The sequence below is a fragment of the Penicillium lagena genome (genome assembly GCF_028827675.1).
Source record: "Penicillium lagena strain IBT 129212 chromosome Unknown utg000008l_segment0_segment0, whole genome shotgun sequence".
Classification (NCBI taxonomy): Eukaryota; Fungi; Ascomycota; class Eurotiomycetes; order Eurotiales; family Aspergillaceae; genus Penicillium; species Penicillium lagena.
Window position 1 is genome coordinate 2,681,743 of NW_026623229.1, and position 16,370 is coordinate 2,698,112.

The 16,370-nt window shown below is 53.7% G+C and overlaps 7 protein-coding genes across 7 annotated transcripts; 2 read left to right on the forward strand and 5 right to left on the reverse strand.

Annotated features, from left to right (window-relative positions):
* Positions 1 to 148: 148 nt before the first annotated feature.
* Positions 149 to 3,930, reverse strand: N7510_011697 (glycerol-3-phosphate dehydrogenase GUT2; the record flags this gene model as incomplete). The annotated part of the gene is made up of 6 exons (XM_056983621.1): positions 149 to 394; positions 450 to 1,143; positions 1,204 to 1,290; positions 1,404 to 1,663; positions 1,779 to 1,857; positions 1,907 to 3,930. 6 exons carry the CDS (start codon positions 3,928 to 3,930, stop codon positions 149 to 151), a joined length of 3,390 nt encoding a protein of 1,129 aa, XP_056829115.1.
* A 961-nt stretch (positions 3,931 to 4,891) lies between these two features.
* N7510_011698 (uncharacterized protein) lies at positions 4,892 to 6,614 on the forward strand (the record flags this gene model as incomplete). Its single annotated transcript, XM_056983622.1, has 4 exons — positions 4,892 to 5,260; positions 5,311 to 6,068; positions 6,124 to 6,242; positions 6,301 to 6,614. The coding sequence occupies 4 exons, from the start codon at positions 4,892 to 4,894 to the stop codon at positions 6,612 to 6,614; spliced, it is 1,560 nt and encodes a 519-aa protein (XP_056829116.1).
* Positions 6,615 to 7,016: 402 nt separating this feature from the next.
* Positions 7,017 to 7,352, reverse strand: N7510_011699 (uncharacterized protein; the record flags this gene model as incomplete). The annotated part of the gene is made up of 1 exon (XM_056983623.1): positions 7,017 to 7,352. One exon carries the CDS (start codon positions 7,350 to 7,352, stop codon positions 7,017 to 7,019), a length of 336 nt encoding a protein of 111 aa, XP_056829117.1.
* Positions 7,353 to 7,849: 497 nt separating this feature from the next.
* On the reverse strand, positions 7,850 to 8,382 carry N7510_011700 (DASH complex subunit DAD2; the record flags this gene model as incomplete). The annotated part of the gene is made up of 3 exons (XM_056983624.1): positions 7,850 to 7,971; positions 8,032 to 8,091; positions 8,145 to 8,382. 3 exons carry the CDS (start codon positions 8,380 to 8,382, stop codon positions 7,850 to 7,852), a joined length of 420 nt encoding a protein of 139 aa, XP_056829118.1.
* A 225-nt stretch (positions 8,383 to 8,607) lies between these two features.
* On the forward strand, positions 8,608 to 10,643 carry N7510_011701 (shugoshin family protein; the record flags this gene model as incomplete). Its single annotated transcript, XM_056983625.1, has 4 exons — positions 8,608 to 8,656; positions 8,735 to 9,176; positions 9,226 to 9,713; positions 9,769 to 10,643. The coding sequence occupies 4 exons, from the start codon at positions 8,608 to 8,610 to the stop codon at positions 10,641 to 10,643; spliced, it is 1,854 nt and encodes a 617-aa protein (XP_056829119.1).
* Positions 10,644 to 10,999: 356 nt separating this feature from the next.
* N7510_011702 (PPP1R11/YPI1 family protein) lies at positions 11,000 to 11,687 on the reverse strand (the record flags this gene model as incomplete). The annotated part of the gene is made up of 2 exons (XM_056983626.1): positions 11,000 to 11,394; positions 11,477 to 11,687. The coding sequence occupies 2 exons, from the start codon at positions 11,685 to 11,687 to the stop codon at positions 11,000 to 11,002; spliced, it is 606 nt and encodes a 201-aa protein (XP_056829120.1).
* Positions 11,688 to 12,065: 378 nt separating this feature from the next.
* N7510_011703 (exportin CRM1) lies at positions 12,066 to 16,353 on the reverse strand (the record flags this gene model as incomplete). Its single annotated transcript, XM_056983627.1, has 12 exons — positions 12,066 to 12,306; positions 12,360 to 12,531; positions 12,591 to 12,969; positions 13,026 to 13,255; positions 13,312 to 13,782; positions 13,839 to 14,610; positions 14,672 to 15,384; positions 15,448 to 15,519; positions 15,584 to 15,656; positions 15,703 to 15,732; positions 15,821 to 15,846; positions 15,885 to 16,353. 12 exons carry the CDS (start codon positions 16,351 to 16,353, stop codon positions 12,066 to 12,068), a joined length of 3,648 nt encoding a protein of 1,215 aa, XP_056829121.1.
* Between the last annotated feature and the right edge of the window lie 17 nt (positions 16,354 to 16,370).

Consider the following 16,370-nt stretch of genomic DNA (forward strand, 5'->3'; position numbering starts at 1 on the left):
ATCATGATCCCAAGGCAAACCAAGAATGTGTTGATACCAAACAAACACAGTTGCTTCCGAGTGATAAACAAGCGATGGCGGTTCAAATGAAGCCAAAATAGACCTGGCAGGCCAAATGAAAAGCAGCTGGCAAACAGCGAACTCTGTGCTATCGATCAGCCCGGAGGATGATATTCCACATATTGACCGTACTCACCGCAAGGCCTAAAACGTCGTTGAAGACCGGAATGCTCTCAGCAATGACCCACGAGAAGACCCAAAGCACAACACAAATGGCCGCCCACAAAGCTCTGGCCGTGTATGAACATGTGTGCATGGAGTTACTACCTCGGCCGGTGCGGACATAGATGGACTTGACCGCCACATGGGCATTCACCACGCCCCCAATAACGATCTGATAGTCAGGATTAGGAACCTCCCTTGATTCAGTGCATTGCATCAATACGTACAGTGGGAATGGCAATTCCGTAGGAGATTCTTCGAAATAAGCTTGCTGCTGAATTTAGAGCTGGCGATGCAACAGTTGGTCCAACAAAGGCGTAGATGACGATTGCAGTCACAGTGTATAAAACCATCTCGCTCACTTGCAGGAGCGCCAACGCTTTGGGATAGTCGTTGATCTCCTTCAGCTCGGAGAAAAATGTGAAGAAGGCAACATTTCCGGCGTATGCGAAGACAATATTCGCGATGGCAAGACATGCATCGTGCACCGAAGGGGTGGGAGAGAAAAGAGGTAACTGGGCCGGGCCCAGACGGCTCACAGAAACACCGATCATGCTGGTCAGCACTGCTCCAATAATACTGATGAAGCTCACAGTGGAGATGTGAGACAGATCCTCGAGTCGCCGTGGAAGAGTCAGGACAAACGAGACGACCAAGCCCAGCACAGAAAACGCGATGGTACAGGTAAAATGTTCAGTCAGGACGTTCATCATGATAGAAAAGGTCAGGATATGGCCAGCCATGACAAAAACGAGGAAAATAAGCTGTGCAGAACCTAGTATTCTGTGGCCTAGCCGTCCGAAAAGGATATCTCCAGCATCTGCCATGCTGTGGATCTGTACATAACAGCGTTTCAGCTGTCCGATGGTGTATCCTGTATATGTCGATATGATTCCGATTCCAAGTATTGCGAGAATCCCCCTGGGAAGAAACGTCAGTCTGGGCAGCCCTGCCGACCAGAGCAGGGTGGTCGCTGCATACGGGAGGAGCCCTAATGTCGACAACGCTTTGGGGAGCGCCAGAATCCCCAGGGATATTGTCTCCGCGATCATCACTAACGGTGTAAGGCTGGAATACAGGAAACAACGTTTTAGAAGGTGGACTTACCCATCCCGGCTTGCCTGGATGGAATGATTTCAGTGCCATCAACCATCGCGGGTTATCAAAATGGGAAACCTCACCACCACACCATCGTCTTGTACTTCACGCCAGCGTGGGTCTCATCTCCGAATGGATCCTGTTTCTCAGAGCATCCTTCCGTGGGTGACAAGGTTATCTTGTCATCCTGTGATGCGTTCGCCTTATGCGCGCCGGAAGAGGTAGAACCCCGGTGTTTCTGTGGTCGATCCATGGTGGGTGTTGGGAGGCTAATGACATGCAGGGGTGATAGAGAAACAGCATCGAAGGGTCGAACGGTTGGCGATGAGAGGAAGCGCCTTCCCTGGGGGGGGGGGGGGGGTCTTTCCGTTAGGGAAACCGCGAGGCATTGGGCAGAGAAAGGGAAAAAGAGAAAGAGAGAGAGGGACAGGGAAAGAAAACAACCAATTCTATTTTACATAACGTGGCTCTATATTAAAAAACAAATCTATTTGTTGGTCGACCGAGCGTCGGTCTCGAGCATGTCCGCTGGGGGTTCTAAGAAAAGAGTCAGAAAAAAAAAGGACTATTCATGGCGTGAAGTTACATACCAATCCGGGTGGATGGGTTGCGGTCTGCATCATCGAGCTCCTTCACTCGACCTCCTTGCACATCGTGTCTGGATAGACCGAGGAGGCTCTTGGGAAGACCCATGGAGCGCAGATAGGCCAGAGATTCCTTCCATTCCAGATCCTTGCGTGCATTGCTCCACTTCAACTCCTCGCCCATCAGTTCAATGACGCCGGGGAGCGCTTCAAGCGCCGCCTCGGCATTCAAAAAGGCCAAGCGAGTGCGGCGCCCAATCACGTCGGCTGCAGTCTGAGCATACTCATGGCGGATAGCATAACGGACCTCGCCATCGATGAATGGGTAGAGGGCCGAGAGGCGGCAGCCTCGCACGGGGAAGCGGGCATTCGTGGGAGAGGACAAGGCGGCAACCTGCCATGCGCGGTCACCATAGGCCGTCGTGAGGTGCTGGGCGACGTCGGTCTCAAGACCAAAGTGCTGGATGAGGTTGATGAAGAGTGTCTTTGAGTAGCCGTGAGCACCGATAAGGCGCACCTGGTGAGTCTGGCAGCTACCGTCCAGCACGGCACCATCGGAAACCAACCCGCTGCCACCCACGCCGCTGATGTCCGGGACGGAGACCACTTCGCGAGGCTTCAGTTTGAAGGAGCTGATGGCCTCATCCACGGCCTCCTCGGCCATCTGGCGGTACGTGGTCCATTTGCCACCGGCACAGGTCAACAGACCGGACTGAGAAACGGAGATGAGGTGATTGCGAACCAGCGCTTCGGAGCTCTTCACCTTCGGGTCGCGGACCAGGGGACGGATACCTGACCACGCAGCAAGAACATCGCCTCGGTCGACAGCGATATCAGGGGCAATGTATCTGCGCACCTCGGACAGGATCCAATTGATGTCCTTCTCCGACGGTTCGGGTTGCGTGGAAATCTCCGAAGGCTGATCAGTGGTACCGGCGATGGTGTTGCCTTGCCACGGCAGGAAGAAGATCACACGTCCATCGGAGGTAGATGGGTCAATCAATCCCATGTTGGAAGGGCTGTAGTAGCCAGGAAGAATAATGTGGACACCGGAACTAGGAGCCACAATCTCCTTGGTTTCGGGCTCATCCATCTTGCGAATCGAGTCAGTGAAGGGGCCAGTGGCGTTGATGATACCCTTGGCTCGGATGGTGAACTGCGGCGAGTCTTGGCCGTTCCTCTGGGGGATCACATCCTTGACATGCGCACCGTTGAGCTTGCCCGCTTCATCCTTGGTCAGTCCGGTGACCTCCAGGTGGTTCACCACGGTACTTCCGTACAGCGCAGCGGTCATGGCCAGCGAAACATTCATGCGCGAATCGTTGTGAGCGCCGTCATAGTAGACCATGGCTCCAATAACCGAGTCCCGCTTCAGCATGGGGAATGCATCGATCGCCTTGCTCTTGGTCAGGAAGTAGGAGCTCTCGATACCCTCGGAGCCGGCCAGAAAATCGTAGGCCTTGGTACCCGCCCAGAAATAGGGAGCTTGCCACCATTTCTGTAGCGGCACCATGATCGGCAGCCACTGGGAGAGGTGCGGCGCCGTGTTCAGGAAGTACTTGCGCTCGCGGAGCGCCTCCTTCACGAGCTTATACTGGTTATAGTCCAACTCCCAAACCGCTTTTTCCAAATAGCGGACACCACCATGCACCAGCTTGGTACTCTTGCTGCTGGTTCCCGCACTGAAATCGTCTCTCTCCACCACGGCGACCTTCAATCCTCGAGTGGCGGCATCAAGTGCAATGCCCGATCCCGTGGCACCACCGCCAATCACCAGCAGATCGTAGGGCTCATCCTCCTGGCTGCGCTTCAGATCCTGGATCTGCTCGCTGCGCGACTTGATCGGTGGGAAACTCGGAGGTACCAGCTTGCCCTCGCGATATCCTGGTGGGGGGACCGCAGGCGCCTCGAGACCGGGAATATTGCGTGGGCGATATGAGATGTACAGGACACCGGCGCCCGTCGCCGCTGCGGCCGAGGTGTAGAGCAGAGGACGCAGAAATTTGCGCGAATGACGAGCGGCCATTATCCGAAAGCTGGTATTCCCGGGAAGTGGTCTGGTTCAATTGCCCTTCTATTCTGGAGAGTGGCGGGTGAGGAATTGAGGCTGAAGGAGGCCAGGTAAGCCAATGGAGATTGTGTACAGGTGTGTGTGTCGAGAGAGAATAATTTCCCGAGGGGATGGAAAGGGGTGAGAGGAGAGAAAGAAAGAAGGGAGAGAGTGAGGAAGAGGGAAGAGGCGAACGGGGGCAGGTGACGCAGTCAAAAAGTAGCTTGCACGGGAGACCAGGAAGGGCAGGAATAGCGAGGCTGTGGTACCCAGTACGCCATCGCTACCCTTGCCTTGGCAGGCCGCTCCACGGGGGCCAGCGGTACTGGGGCGGTACTGGGTACCAGGGGCCTAATATGATTGGCGGAGGGACACAACCCACCAATCATGGTCTCGGCAGTCGGAGCAGTGGGACCCGGACAGGTGATGCGCAGAGATTTAAGCTGGAGTGAGTTATGTCATAGCTCTAGAGTTGGTTTTTTTTTTTATTTGGGAGTGGATGTATATCAATAGAGTATGAGGATACATATTGTAGGTTGGAGCATTATACCCCTGTCGTCAGCAGATGAGGGTGAAATGACTGAGAATCAATGCTAGCGCAGCCCAATGGCCCAGTCAGATCTACGTATTTCAAGGCAGATCCCGGAAAATATATTGGAGGGGAGAGATTCATGAAGCAGTTAGTATTAACTACTAGACCGCCGCGACAAAGGTAAAGCGCTGCGTTTCCGGCGTCGCTGTGCGGCGCGGCCCAATTCCGGCCGCGGAATGATGCTCAGACTCAGCTCTGGATATATATATGGGAAGGAAGTGTGGGGTAAAGGAGACCGAGGACCAACCCGGAAATGTTCCATACGGCCTGAACTTGATACATAATCCGGGGTGTCTCGAAACTCGAGTACGTTCAGTCCAAAACGAACTCGGATACTTAACAACCATGGCCATTGCCGCAGCGCTGTCGACCCTGCAAGATCGGGCCCTCGAGTCCCCACTGCGCGCCCTGGCTGTGGCGGCGCTCATAATTCCATTTATTTACGTCATCATCAATGAGTTCGTTCGTGCATCGGCTCGCGTGCAAGGCATGAAAGGCCCGCGGGGCTTGCCGCTGATTGGGAACTTGGCTCAGATCAGAACAAATGCGGCGGAGCAATATCGATTGTGGTCGAAGAAGCATGGAGCTGTGTATCAGATTCAGCTGGGCAACGTCCCCGTCGTCGTGGTCAATTCGGCCGCAGCGGCCAAAGTACTCTTTGGACAAAACGCGCAGGCCCTGAGCTCCCGTCCTGAGTTCTATACGTTCCACAAGGTATGTCAAATCATTTGATTGATGGGGTTGCATCGACTCATTGGCTGTAGATTGTATCCAACACTGCCGGCACCACCATTGGAACATCACCGTACAGTGATTCGTTGAAACGACGCCGAAAGGGCGCCGCCTCGGCGCTCAACCGCCCATCCGTGGAAACGTACGTGACCCACCTGGATGTCGAGTCCAAGGCCTTCGTGGCCGAGCTGTATAAATATGGCATGGGCGGGCAGAGCCCCGTCGACCCGATGCCGATGATCCAACGACTGAGCCTGAGCCTAGCCCTGACCCTGAACTGGGGCACGAGGATTGCGTCCCAAGAGGAGGAACTGTTCGATGAGATCACCCATGTCGAGGAGGAAATCAGCAAATTCCGCAGCACCACGGGCAATCTGCAGGACTATGTCCCTCTGCTCCGGCTGAATCCGTTCAATTCAAACTCCCAAAAAGCGGCCGAGATGCGCATCCGTCGGGACAAGTATCTGAGCGGTCTCAACCGCGACCTGGATGATCGCATGGAGAAGGGGATTCACCAGCCATGCATCCAGGCCAACGTCATCCTCGACAAGGAAGCCAAGCTGAACAGCGAGGAGCTCACGTCAATTAGCTTGACCATGCTCTCGGGTGGACTGGACACCGTTACCACCCTGGTCGCATGGAGTATTTGTCTGCTCTCCCAGCGCCCAGATGTCCAGGACAAGGCGGCCAAAGCGATCGGGGAGATGTACAGCCCGAATGAGCCGATGTGTGCGGCCGATGATGACCAGAAGTGTGCTTATGTGGCAGCTCTCGTTAAGGAGTGCCTTCGGTAGGACATGTTACCCTTAACACACAAAAGGAGTCCTGCTGACCATCTTTCATAGATATTTCACCGTCCTCCGGCTGGCACTGCCACGCACCTCGATCCGGGATATTACGTACAACGGCATCGTGCTGCCCAAAGGCACAGTCTTTTTCCTGAACGCATGGGCCTGCAACATGGGTAAGATTCCTCATCAACGACCCACTAAGAGCCACTTGGCGACTGACGGATGATGCAGATCCCGAGGTGTGGACCGATCCCGACGAGTTTCGCCCCGAGCGATGGCTGGAGCAGCCGGATGCACCCATGTTCACCTACGGCATGGGCTATCGGATGTGTGCAGGCTCCTTGTTGGCTAACCGCGAGCTCTACTTGGTGTTCATGCGCATGCTGAACAGCTTCCGCATCGAGCCGTCTGACAAGGCTGACTGGCACCCCGTCCGGGGCAACTCGGACCCGACCAGCTTGGTGGCCATTCCGCAGCGATACAAGGTCCGCTTTGTGCCGAGAGATGAGAAGGCACTGGGCAAGGTGTTGGAGGATCAGTCTTAATGAGCAGAGTATGTTTCATGAAGTATTTGATTCGGGTCAAAAAGAAATAATTTACAATCTGCGACATTTGCAACATGAAGCAAAAACAAACACACGAGAGAAATCCAGGATGTATCGTGCCTCTTGCTGTCAACAACATGACACGATTAGACCAATACCATCCAGCCAAATGCTTTGCAACTCCGTCCAATGATCCATCAATATGTGTATAGGCTGAAGGGGGTATAGGTTCGTGAACATGGCAATGAGATGAGTGGGATCCACCAAAAAGCACCAAAAACAAGTCTTTTTTCCTGTAGTACCGACGCCGGGAATCCATCCTGAGATGCAAAAAGAGATATAGTGTTTCAGGACGAGTAAGATAAAAATGAGGTTGCTGCCGTGGGCGGGCGTCGAGGTTGATTAGGAGGTCATCCGTCGTTTGAGATCTCGGACTTGGTCGAAGGAGCTGGCATAGTTACGCAGCTCATCCTGGAGGTGGTTGGATAGCACCGCCGAGTCGGAGGGATGACTCTTCAGGGAGGACAGAGAGGTTTGTGAGGATGAGGCTGATAGCAATTGCCGGAGCGAGTCTGAGGGTTCCGAGTTGGGGGTGGTTTCGGACGAGGAGGCAGAGTGAGCCAGAGTAGGGTTGTCAGACGACAGCTCGGCGAGACGGCAGGACTGGGAGCAGTAGGGGCTGCCTAGGGTCTGGCGGTCGCAGACCAGACAGAAATCGAGAGACCATTCGGCAGACATTGATGATGATGGCGAGAGTGAGAGTGTTACAGCAGTAGAAGCGAGTGATAAGTGAGAGTAAAATGAGCAGACGCTATTCTGTATATGTACTTGACACTGGCCTGCGAGTTCCCGACCGGATTGCGGGGGAACCAAGTTCTTCATGCATTTTTGCCAGGGCTCGGGCGCTTGAGAAAATTGCTGATTGGTTTCCACCCACCCCCTGCAGCGTGCAGGCGCCCCAAACAGGCAGGCGGCCCCACATAGCGTCGTCCATACGGTACCTTACGTGCTTGGCGGCGAATCGTAGTGCGGGATTGGCAGGAAGTACCTACAGAGTACATGTAAGTTATGCCTAGGAGTACCTCAAAGAGGGCCAGAGATGTTGGGTACATGTATGTACATACTTAGGGCAGCTGGATCGACGGCACCACGTGTGCCCGACTCGTCATTTGCTGCGTTGGGAAAAGAGTTCCCTCCTCATGGATCATCATCATCATCATCATCAGCGATCATTTTTATTCGCCAGTCCGCTCACTCGGTTCGGCGGGTATGCGCACGAGCGTCGCAGGCAGGCGATCATCCGCCTTGGGCGCTTCTGCCTCGTCCTCGGCATGTTCGTGGAGCCCACTGGCCTTCTCTGTATGTATCATGCATGAGTCTGGTGCAGATTGGGGTCCACGGAGGCAATAACACGTACGAGAGGCAATACTGATGGCCCGGAGGACATTCTCCCAATTGGCGAGCACGCAAGCGACGGCTAGGCCACGTCAAACACACGCGGCGGGGATTCTGATTGGGGTGTGGACGAACCTTCCGTACCATCTTTGAGAGTCGACACTTTGCTCTCCAACGCCTGCATCTGCATGGCCAGCGTTCCGCTCAGATCGCGGAGCTGTCGCAGATTGTCCAGTTCGGCCTTTTTCGCGGCGATGCGCGTCGACAGCGCCGAGGATTGCTGCTGCGCTTGGGAGCTGCTGGGCTGACGGAGAGCGGGGGGGCCAGGCACCCCGGGCGCGAGCATGGACGCTGGGCGAGACGAGTAGGTCATGGGCGACAACAATGATGATGATGATGAAATGGAGAAAGAATGCCGGACGGAAGAAGGCAGGCACCACGTCTGAGTCAGCACAGCGCTAGTCCCGATACGGGCAAACATCAACATCGCCCGGGCATTCCCAGTGTTTACCGTCCTAACCTTGTTTTACCTCCCCCCCCAATATACCTCCCACTCACTCTAGTCGCGTCGACAGATGCTGCGCTCTGCTTCCCAAGTATGGCGCGGCTGAATGAGATCCCCGCTCCGATGGAGTCGATCGATGCTTGTGAGTGCCCCCGTCGATGCGCCCGCCATCCCTCTCAACAGTATTTTGCGCTGACGCGTGGCTCTCTGGCCAATATAGTAAAACGGCGATTTGTGCGACAGAACCGGGAGATTGCGCGTGTGAATTCCATGCAATCGCTGCGGATCCGCAGTCTCGAGTCCGAGGTGACGCATCTGTTATCCGAAAATGTGTCTTTGCGCGAGCAGGTCATCACTCTTAGTCAGGAAATCGAAAGGCTGGAGTCAGCGAAAACCATGCGTGATGGGGTATATGAAATAAAATCCAAGCTGGATGCAAAGCTGGCAGAGTTGAGTGCCTTGACCATGGACCTGGGGATGCTACCGTGCAAAGCGGGCAAGTTGTGCGATGAACGACCGAGGTCGGCCAATATGGATCGACCAAAGCCAACCGCTCCAGGGACAAAACCACGGACGACCGAGCCCGAGGAACAGGGAGGCTGTGATGACCGAAAGCTCCCCGCCATCTTGGAGGACAAATACTACCCGCGGCGAACGTTAGAGTAAGTGGTCAGAAACAAACACTTCGGACCGTTGTTAAGTTAGGTACAGGTTACAGGAACTTCGTGACCTTGTGGACAGCAATTCCAGCATTACTGAATGGCCTCACGAGAGCAACGCGACACCAGCTCAGCTGGATGCAGAAGAGGAACCCCCCAGCGTCGATTTACCAGAACTCTCACCTGATGAGAGTCAAATCGACCAAGATACAGCGGACGACTCTGATCCATTCCTCCCTCCAATACTTGAGACCAGGAAGAAGAAAAAGAAGTCAGAATCATCCATTACTCGTCAATATCCGAGCCCAAGTGGCGAACCGACACCTACCTTCAAGTCAGGGGCAAAGCGCAAGTTCAGTCCAGAACAGGACGCAGGGTTCACACCTGGTAATGTTTCAGAGGATGATGAATTCCAGTTCAGCCGGCCCAGTCGCAGCCCTCAGAAACAGGTCGAACCGTTGAAATCTTCCCCTACACAACAGCCGGTTCAGATGAAGACAGCTCCCGCAAACCTCACGAGGCGAAAGGTTCTCGAGCCAAGTACGGACAACACTGCTCCATCGATTGTGAACACTTGTACTGACAATTCTAATAGAAAGCGCGAATACCAACCTCGGCTCACCTCGAAAAGCGCGGCCCTCCCTTCTAACCTCTAAGCCAAAGAGACGCGAAGAGAATGAGAACAGCAAGCCCTCCATAAAAGGAAAGGAGCTCGAGACCAAGGACTTGAATACCAATGCACATGGACATCGAAGCACCAGCCGCGTTACCGGAACAGAAGAACCCATTCAGATACAACCAGCACCACCCAAAGAGCCGACAGTGACAACTCTCGACGAAGAATCGATCACGGCACTTGAAGAGCCAACAGCCGGATCCCGGTCTTCGCGACGTCGTGGAGCAGTGGTCAGCTATGCGGAGCCCAACCTGAGAGACAAGATGCGGCGCCCGACCAGTGAATTGATCGATGCTGTTGGAGGGAAGGGGTATCGCAGATCGTCCGCGTTCCAGGCTGGCCGAGAAAGCTTGAGCGATGAAGGCGAATCGCATTCTGCTAGCATCCTTCCGGCCGATCTGGCGCTCGCGGACAAGGATCCCTCCGCAGAGCAGTTGTTGGCAATGGTGTCCCGACGGAAACGCAAGGTGTCCTCGACGAAACAGCATGACGACCCGTTTGATATGGGCGACAGCCTCGCAGGTCTCTCTACCAAAGGGTCTAAAGAAGCTCTGGCTGCGGCAAGGCAGACCCGGCGGCACTCTTCCAATCCGAAGACAATGGGCCTCGCTGTGTCGCCTGGAGATCTCAATGTCCCGTCTACTTTGTCGGCAAAATCTGCTGCCGGTCGAAATGTGGAGCTGTATCCGCCGTCGAAATACAGCTCGTTGGATGAAGATGGGGACGCAATGGATATCAAACAGGTCCGACGTGGGCATCGCGTTGCAGCTAGGCGGAAAAGCATGATGCTCTGATGGCCGACTCTAATTTCTGCATGTGCTACTACACAATCATGTATTTAATTTTTCTATAGATCGGGCTTATTGCAGTCAAAAGCACATATACCCTCGCGCGCGTCGGGGCCTGGAATTGAATAGGCTGGCTCTTCTTGCTCTATTCATGTAGAATGCCCAGCTAAAAGATCATCGTGTGATGCCCTGTGGTACGTTCTCGCATACATCCGCCCAATGGATGCCGTGGCCTAGTCTTCCCAACACCAAAGTCCATGATGGTAGCCGGATCTGGATCACAGGGCTGGAGGACAAGATCCACCGGGGTGGCATGATGCGACACAGCTCTCAGACAAAAACCCTAGGCGCTATTTAAGCGACTAATACCGCGAATCTCCCGGTGTTGGATGTGAACAAGCTGAAACAATGCTGTGGAGGGTCGAGTCCAGCAGCCAAGCGGCTTGAGACTCATATATTTCCTTCGCCTCAGGTGCCTTTCGAATGGCTTTTAGACGGTTTAGGCATTTTCTCGTATGCATTTGGGCTCGGCTTCCTTTTCTTGCTCTTCGGTTTATGATGTTCTGAACAACAAGCATTGGGACCCTGGTCCGAGCACCCTTCTGATGGCCGTCCAGGTGGTGGGCCTCGCCCACGAGTGTGTGAGTGATGTGCGCGATTTGCTCGGTTCGTGCGAGGGCCGAGGTCGTTGTCGCTGTCCGAATCCGACGAGCTGGAATCCGACGACTCCGATTCGGAACTGCTCTCGCCCACGGGTCTGGATTTGTGGTAGATACAGCACACTGGCACATGGTCTTAGACTTGACTGTGAAAGGGGATATGGGAAGAAACACACTCACCTTTCGAGCTTTTCTTCCCCATCCCTTCATTATCGACGACGTCCTCACTCCATCGGATGTGGCGAGCGGGAGAGGGGTCGGCGCTAGTCGACGAGATGTCCTCGCCTCTTAGTCGAAGGGTCCTCGAAACACGAAGAGTGTTAGAATCGTGTATTTCCGTCGTCGTCTGGGGCCGGGATTGGGAAGACAACGGCTGGCGTGTTCGAGACATGTTAGGCGATGAAGGGGAAGAGGGAAGCCATGATGAGCTTCCGGCCGGAGGGCAGCAAGGATAGTCACACACCGCCTACTGGATTACAGAGTTCTACGGAGTGGCGATTCACAACAGCCCTAGTTCTGTTAATTCTCTTGCGTTGAAAGCTTCAAATACATCATGCCAGGAAAACGGGGGATCGTCTTCGCTGGTCTATTCTGCACGCCCCAGTTCATAAGTACAGCAATCGCGCCCGCCCTGACTCGTGGCCTAGAGCTCGTAGAGAGACCAGCCATCGAGACAGTCATTTGCCGATGCCAATCTCGCATCCCTTGCTCGTTTTGGGGAGCCAGCCGAGGCAGCGGGTGGCAACTCAGTGCGCAATTCCTGATCGAGTCATAGCTCATCCTCCTGATCCATCTCCGAAGGCTTAAGCAAGCCCCCAACCTTCATTGCTCGGTCCCGTTCAGCAGCTTGAGCATCACGCACAGCCTGCTCGCGCTCTTCAGCATAGAGCTCGGCATTGTCGCCCGAAAACTCTTTCAGAGAGATCAGGAAATCACGCAGGTGGGTCTTGAATTTGTTTAGGTCATCGGTATATGTAAACAGCCCGACCACAAATTGCTTAATTTGTACCCTGTGCCATGCTTTAGCATCAGTAACTCGACGGTAGTGTGTGGGGAATCATACTCTTGGAGGTTCTTGAACGCATTCTGTAACAGATTTGCAACATACTCCTGCAAAAAATCTTTGTTTGAGGTTCCAGCAGGAGCCTGGTCAGGGCTGTAGATCGGTTCCTGAATCTTGCCAGATTCAACAAAGTAGAACATGCGTGACAAGAGCATGGCCTGGGGTTTAAATCCTAAAAATAAATACACAGTGAGCAACGAGTCTTGTGTGACGGCAAAGAACTATACATACCAGCCTTGTGGTCGCTATCGGTAACGACAAAGAAGACATCCTGGAGGATCGGAATGTAGAACTGGCGGAAGAAGATGCCCGAGGTCTGCATGTCGGTCTCGGCCATGTTGTTCATCAGCTCCAGACACATGGTGAGACCAGTATTTTCCACTTCGCGGTTGTCATGTTTACTGGCCCACATGCAGGAATCGATCACGAATTTGAACTGCGTGGCATCAAGCTTCAGGAGCGCTGGGAAGCAGTATAGATTGACGGCTTGAAGCAGCTTGAAGAACTGGACACGATGTTCAGGGTATTCATGGAAATCTTTGTTGATCATCTGCAACGTGCAGTCGAAGATGCTTTCCATGATGGCTGGGACCTTGTCCTCCATGAGATTCTACATGAAGATGTCAGTAGAGAACAACTGGCTCACTTGAAGTTGGGGACACTTACGTGAAGTTTGTGGATGATCGTGGTCATGGCATTCAACACCTCTGCCTCGCGTGCGTCCGGGACGTTTTGGTTGTAGTCCACCAAAACGGCTTCAAGAAGAGGTGGGACCATGTTGTTATTGACCATTTCGAGATCGTCCGACTTCTCGACATAGGTGTCGATGAGTTTCAAGATCTCCTTTTTGATGGTCCGAAGCCCGCGAACCTTGGGGGTTTTCGGCGCAATGCTGCCTGTTTAGAAAAGAAAAGTCATTCCCGAACCTCGTATTAGGGTTGGAGCGAATTACCATCATGCGCAACAGCGTCGTTGATGAGTTGGCTGGCGGCACGATACATGTTCAACATATCGTGATAAATGCGGCCAATCTGCGAGTAGAAGTAGGTGCCAATGGAAGAACAAGCGGCGACATTGGTCTTCATGATGTTACCAATGATCTTAATCGTGTCACCATCCTGAAGAATCGTCGAGTCCTGCTTCGCTTGGGCGATGATAGCATCCCATGCCGAATTGGGCAGCGCCATCAAGTTTTCAATCAGCCGGTCTTGGAGGCCTTTTTGGCCCTGGGCAGAAATCATGTAGCCGCAGGCTTCGTAAAAGGTATGGATCTGCTGAGGGGACAGATCGCAGGTGATCTTTCTCATGCTGCGAACAATTTCCTCGATGAAGGCTTCATTCTCACCAGGCTGGAGCGCCACAAAGTGCCGTCGGCATTTGTTGGCGATCTTGATGAAGGTATCGCATGCCATGTCCTGAACACCTACATGAGGGGGTCAGTAAAGAGTAGTCACTGTTTCTGGGAACAAAGATACAAACCCTCGTGTGTTTCGTGCATGAATTCGAAAAGCTTGTTGACGACAGTCTTCAAGAACTTCCAGTGAGCTTTCAAAAACCGTGGATACTGACCCACGATGTACATGATGTTGCTTGCCACGACGGCCTTGTTGTCCTTGCCACGCTTCTGTTCGGTCAGACCAAGGAGATCCTTAATCACGGTCACCAGGAATCGTTTCTCGGTTTCTTCATTCATGGCACCGGAGATTGAGCCAATTGCCCAGCAAAGTGTGTTACAGTTCGCCCATGACCATTCGCTGCCATCAACTTGCTTCGCCAATTTGTCAATCATGATATTCTCGGTATCCACCACGTCCAGATGCGTGAGATAGACCAGGCACTCGCGTATCGTCTTGTAGAGCTGGATCGTATCACTCTCCTTGACGAATTCACGCACAATCTCACCCTCATCGTTCTCGACAATCAGAACTTCCTCAGGGCGAACCATTTTCTCAATCATGACCGTGCGCAGGTTTGATAGCACAGATTCGTACTTGTGCTTGCGAAGGGGATAGTTCGCCAGGGTGCTGGGATGGGGTGCGCCGCCATTGGAAAGACCGCTGACGCCCATGGTCACCAAGGGGTTGAGGTCGGTGATGGGAAGTTGCTGCATCTCTTCGTAGAGCTCTTGGACAAGTCGCGTCCAGTAATCGAGACAGATCTTAAAAACCTCTCGATCATCGATCTGGCTAATGCGGATGAGGTACAAATGCGCGTGCGTCAGATAATCCTGATTAGGCAATCTCTCAATGAGCTAAAAACAGAGCGTTAGCACTATGAAGAATCAAGAACCCAGTGGACAGGTCACAACGTACATCCAAGTGGGCACTGAAAAAGCTCGACAGGAAAAGCGCCAGGTTCGACACAAACTCTTGATCTCTCGAATTGCTCCTCGAATAGGTTTGCTTCAGGTCCATAGACAGCGGAATGACATTGGACACGGTGGTCAAGGTTTCCGTGAACATGTGCACCAATCGCTCGTCGTAGTTGTAGGGCGGCCCGATTTGCAAACCACCAATTTCCGTCAGACACTTGAGCGTGACATTTCGGAAATCGGGAACGTCTAGGAACCGTGTCAAGAGGGTGTTGATGATGGGGGTCTCGAAAATGTAGCCCAGCGGAATCCAGTTCAAAAATCGCAGGAGGGTTTCCAGAGTGGCCTTGACCAGGGTCGGCTGGTTGGCAGTGTTGAGGACCTCGGAACACAGCTGGAAGATGGACGCAAATTCCTGGGTCATGGATGTCTTCAGATTCCTTGCTTTGGCGGATGTCATCTGGTCCTGCGAGAAGTCAAACACTTCCTCGGACAGCAACCGCAGAATGGCCATGTTGTTTTCGCAGATGGAGAGGCTGGCATGGCAGGAGGAAATAATCTCGTTGATGAACGTCGGCCAGTTGTGGGGCCACTCCTGCTTCAGAATGGAAACGAGGACCAGGTTAAGCTTGTTCAGAAAGGCGCGTTCGGTTCGCAGCTTCTCTTCCGAGTTGGAGTTTTCGATGATAAAATTGACGATGAAATTGCGGATCCCTTTTTAGACGGTCAGCTGTCAGCACGCCCAACCATCACCGGATGTGTTCCTTTTGTTGTTACCTTGGCATTGATCTCGGGGCAGGACCTTCCATCGGGTCATAATCACATCGTCGAGGACTTGGAGGGCAAGGTCTAATGCCGTTAGCTAAATCTCTTTCTTCTGTTGGGAGGATGCGTCGAGGCGTCAACAACACACATTTCGTCTGAGGATACGTCGCCTCCTCGAGAATGTTCCCCACGGTGACCCAGGCATCGGGGTTTTGTTTGAACTATAGGGGATTAGTATCCCGTCGTGTGGTGGCGGGTCACACTAACCTCAGTCAAAGTCTGCTGCGCTTGTTTTTGCTACCGCCATTGAGTGTCAGTATCCGATCTCAGGAAGCGTGGAAAAGCCAGTAGTGCCCGGAGAAGCAGAACGCAGCAGGTGACTTACGACATCTCCCTTGCCCTCGTAGAAGGCTCGGACCGTGTTGTCCAGCTCTTGGATCGAAACAGACATCCCGCCGCAGTGAATGGCGCAGTCGCCTTGGATGCGAAACGACCTTCAGGACAGCGAGGCAGTGATGAACGACAAAGGGGGGTTAATGTTGAAGGAGCTGCAGCAGCGCGTTCCCCGTCGAGCGAGAAGGGATGGAGGGGGTTGGTGGTGGAAATATGAAGGTGAGAGTGAGAAGAAGCACGGTGGGGTAGGGCGATCGGGATTGGAGGGGCTTTCGTGGGCAGCGCGGGAACTGGGAGGGAGAGGTTGAGGCTGGACCGTTTTCCAGGCGACTGCTCTGACGAAGACACAGAGAGCGGTTGATGGGGGGTGGAGGGGAAGAAGAAATGGGGGAAAGCTCTGGCGGTGAAGAGAAACGCGTTCCGGTTGTTGAAGGGCAGCAGCCATCTCGGGGTGATGTATGGGGCTGAGTCAGCAGCTCCCTCTGGCGCTGCACCGTCACCACGACAGAGGTCTCCCAGGAGCATTTCGGGGTCAATGGCCC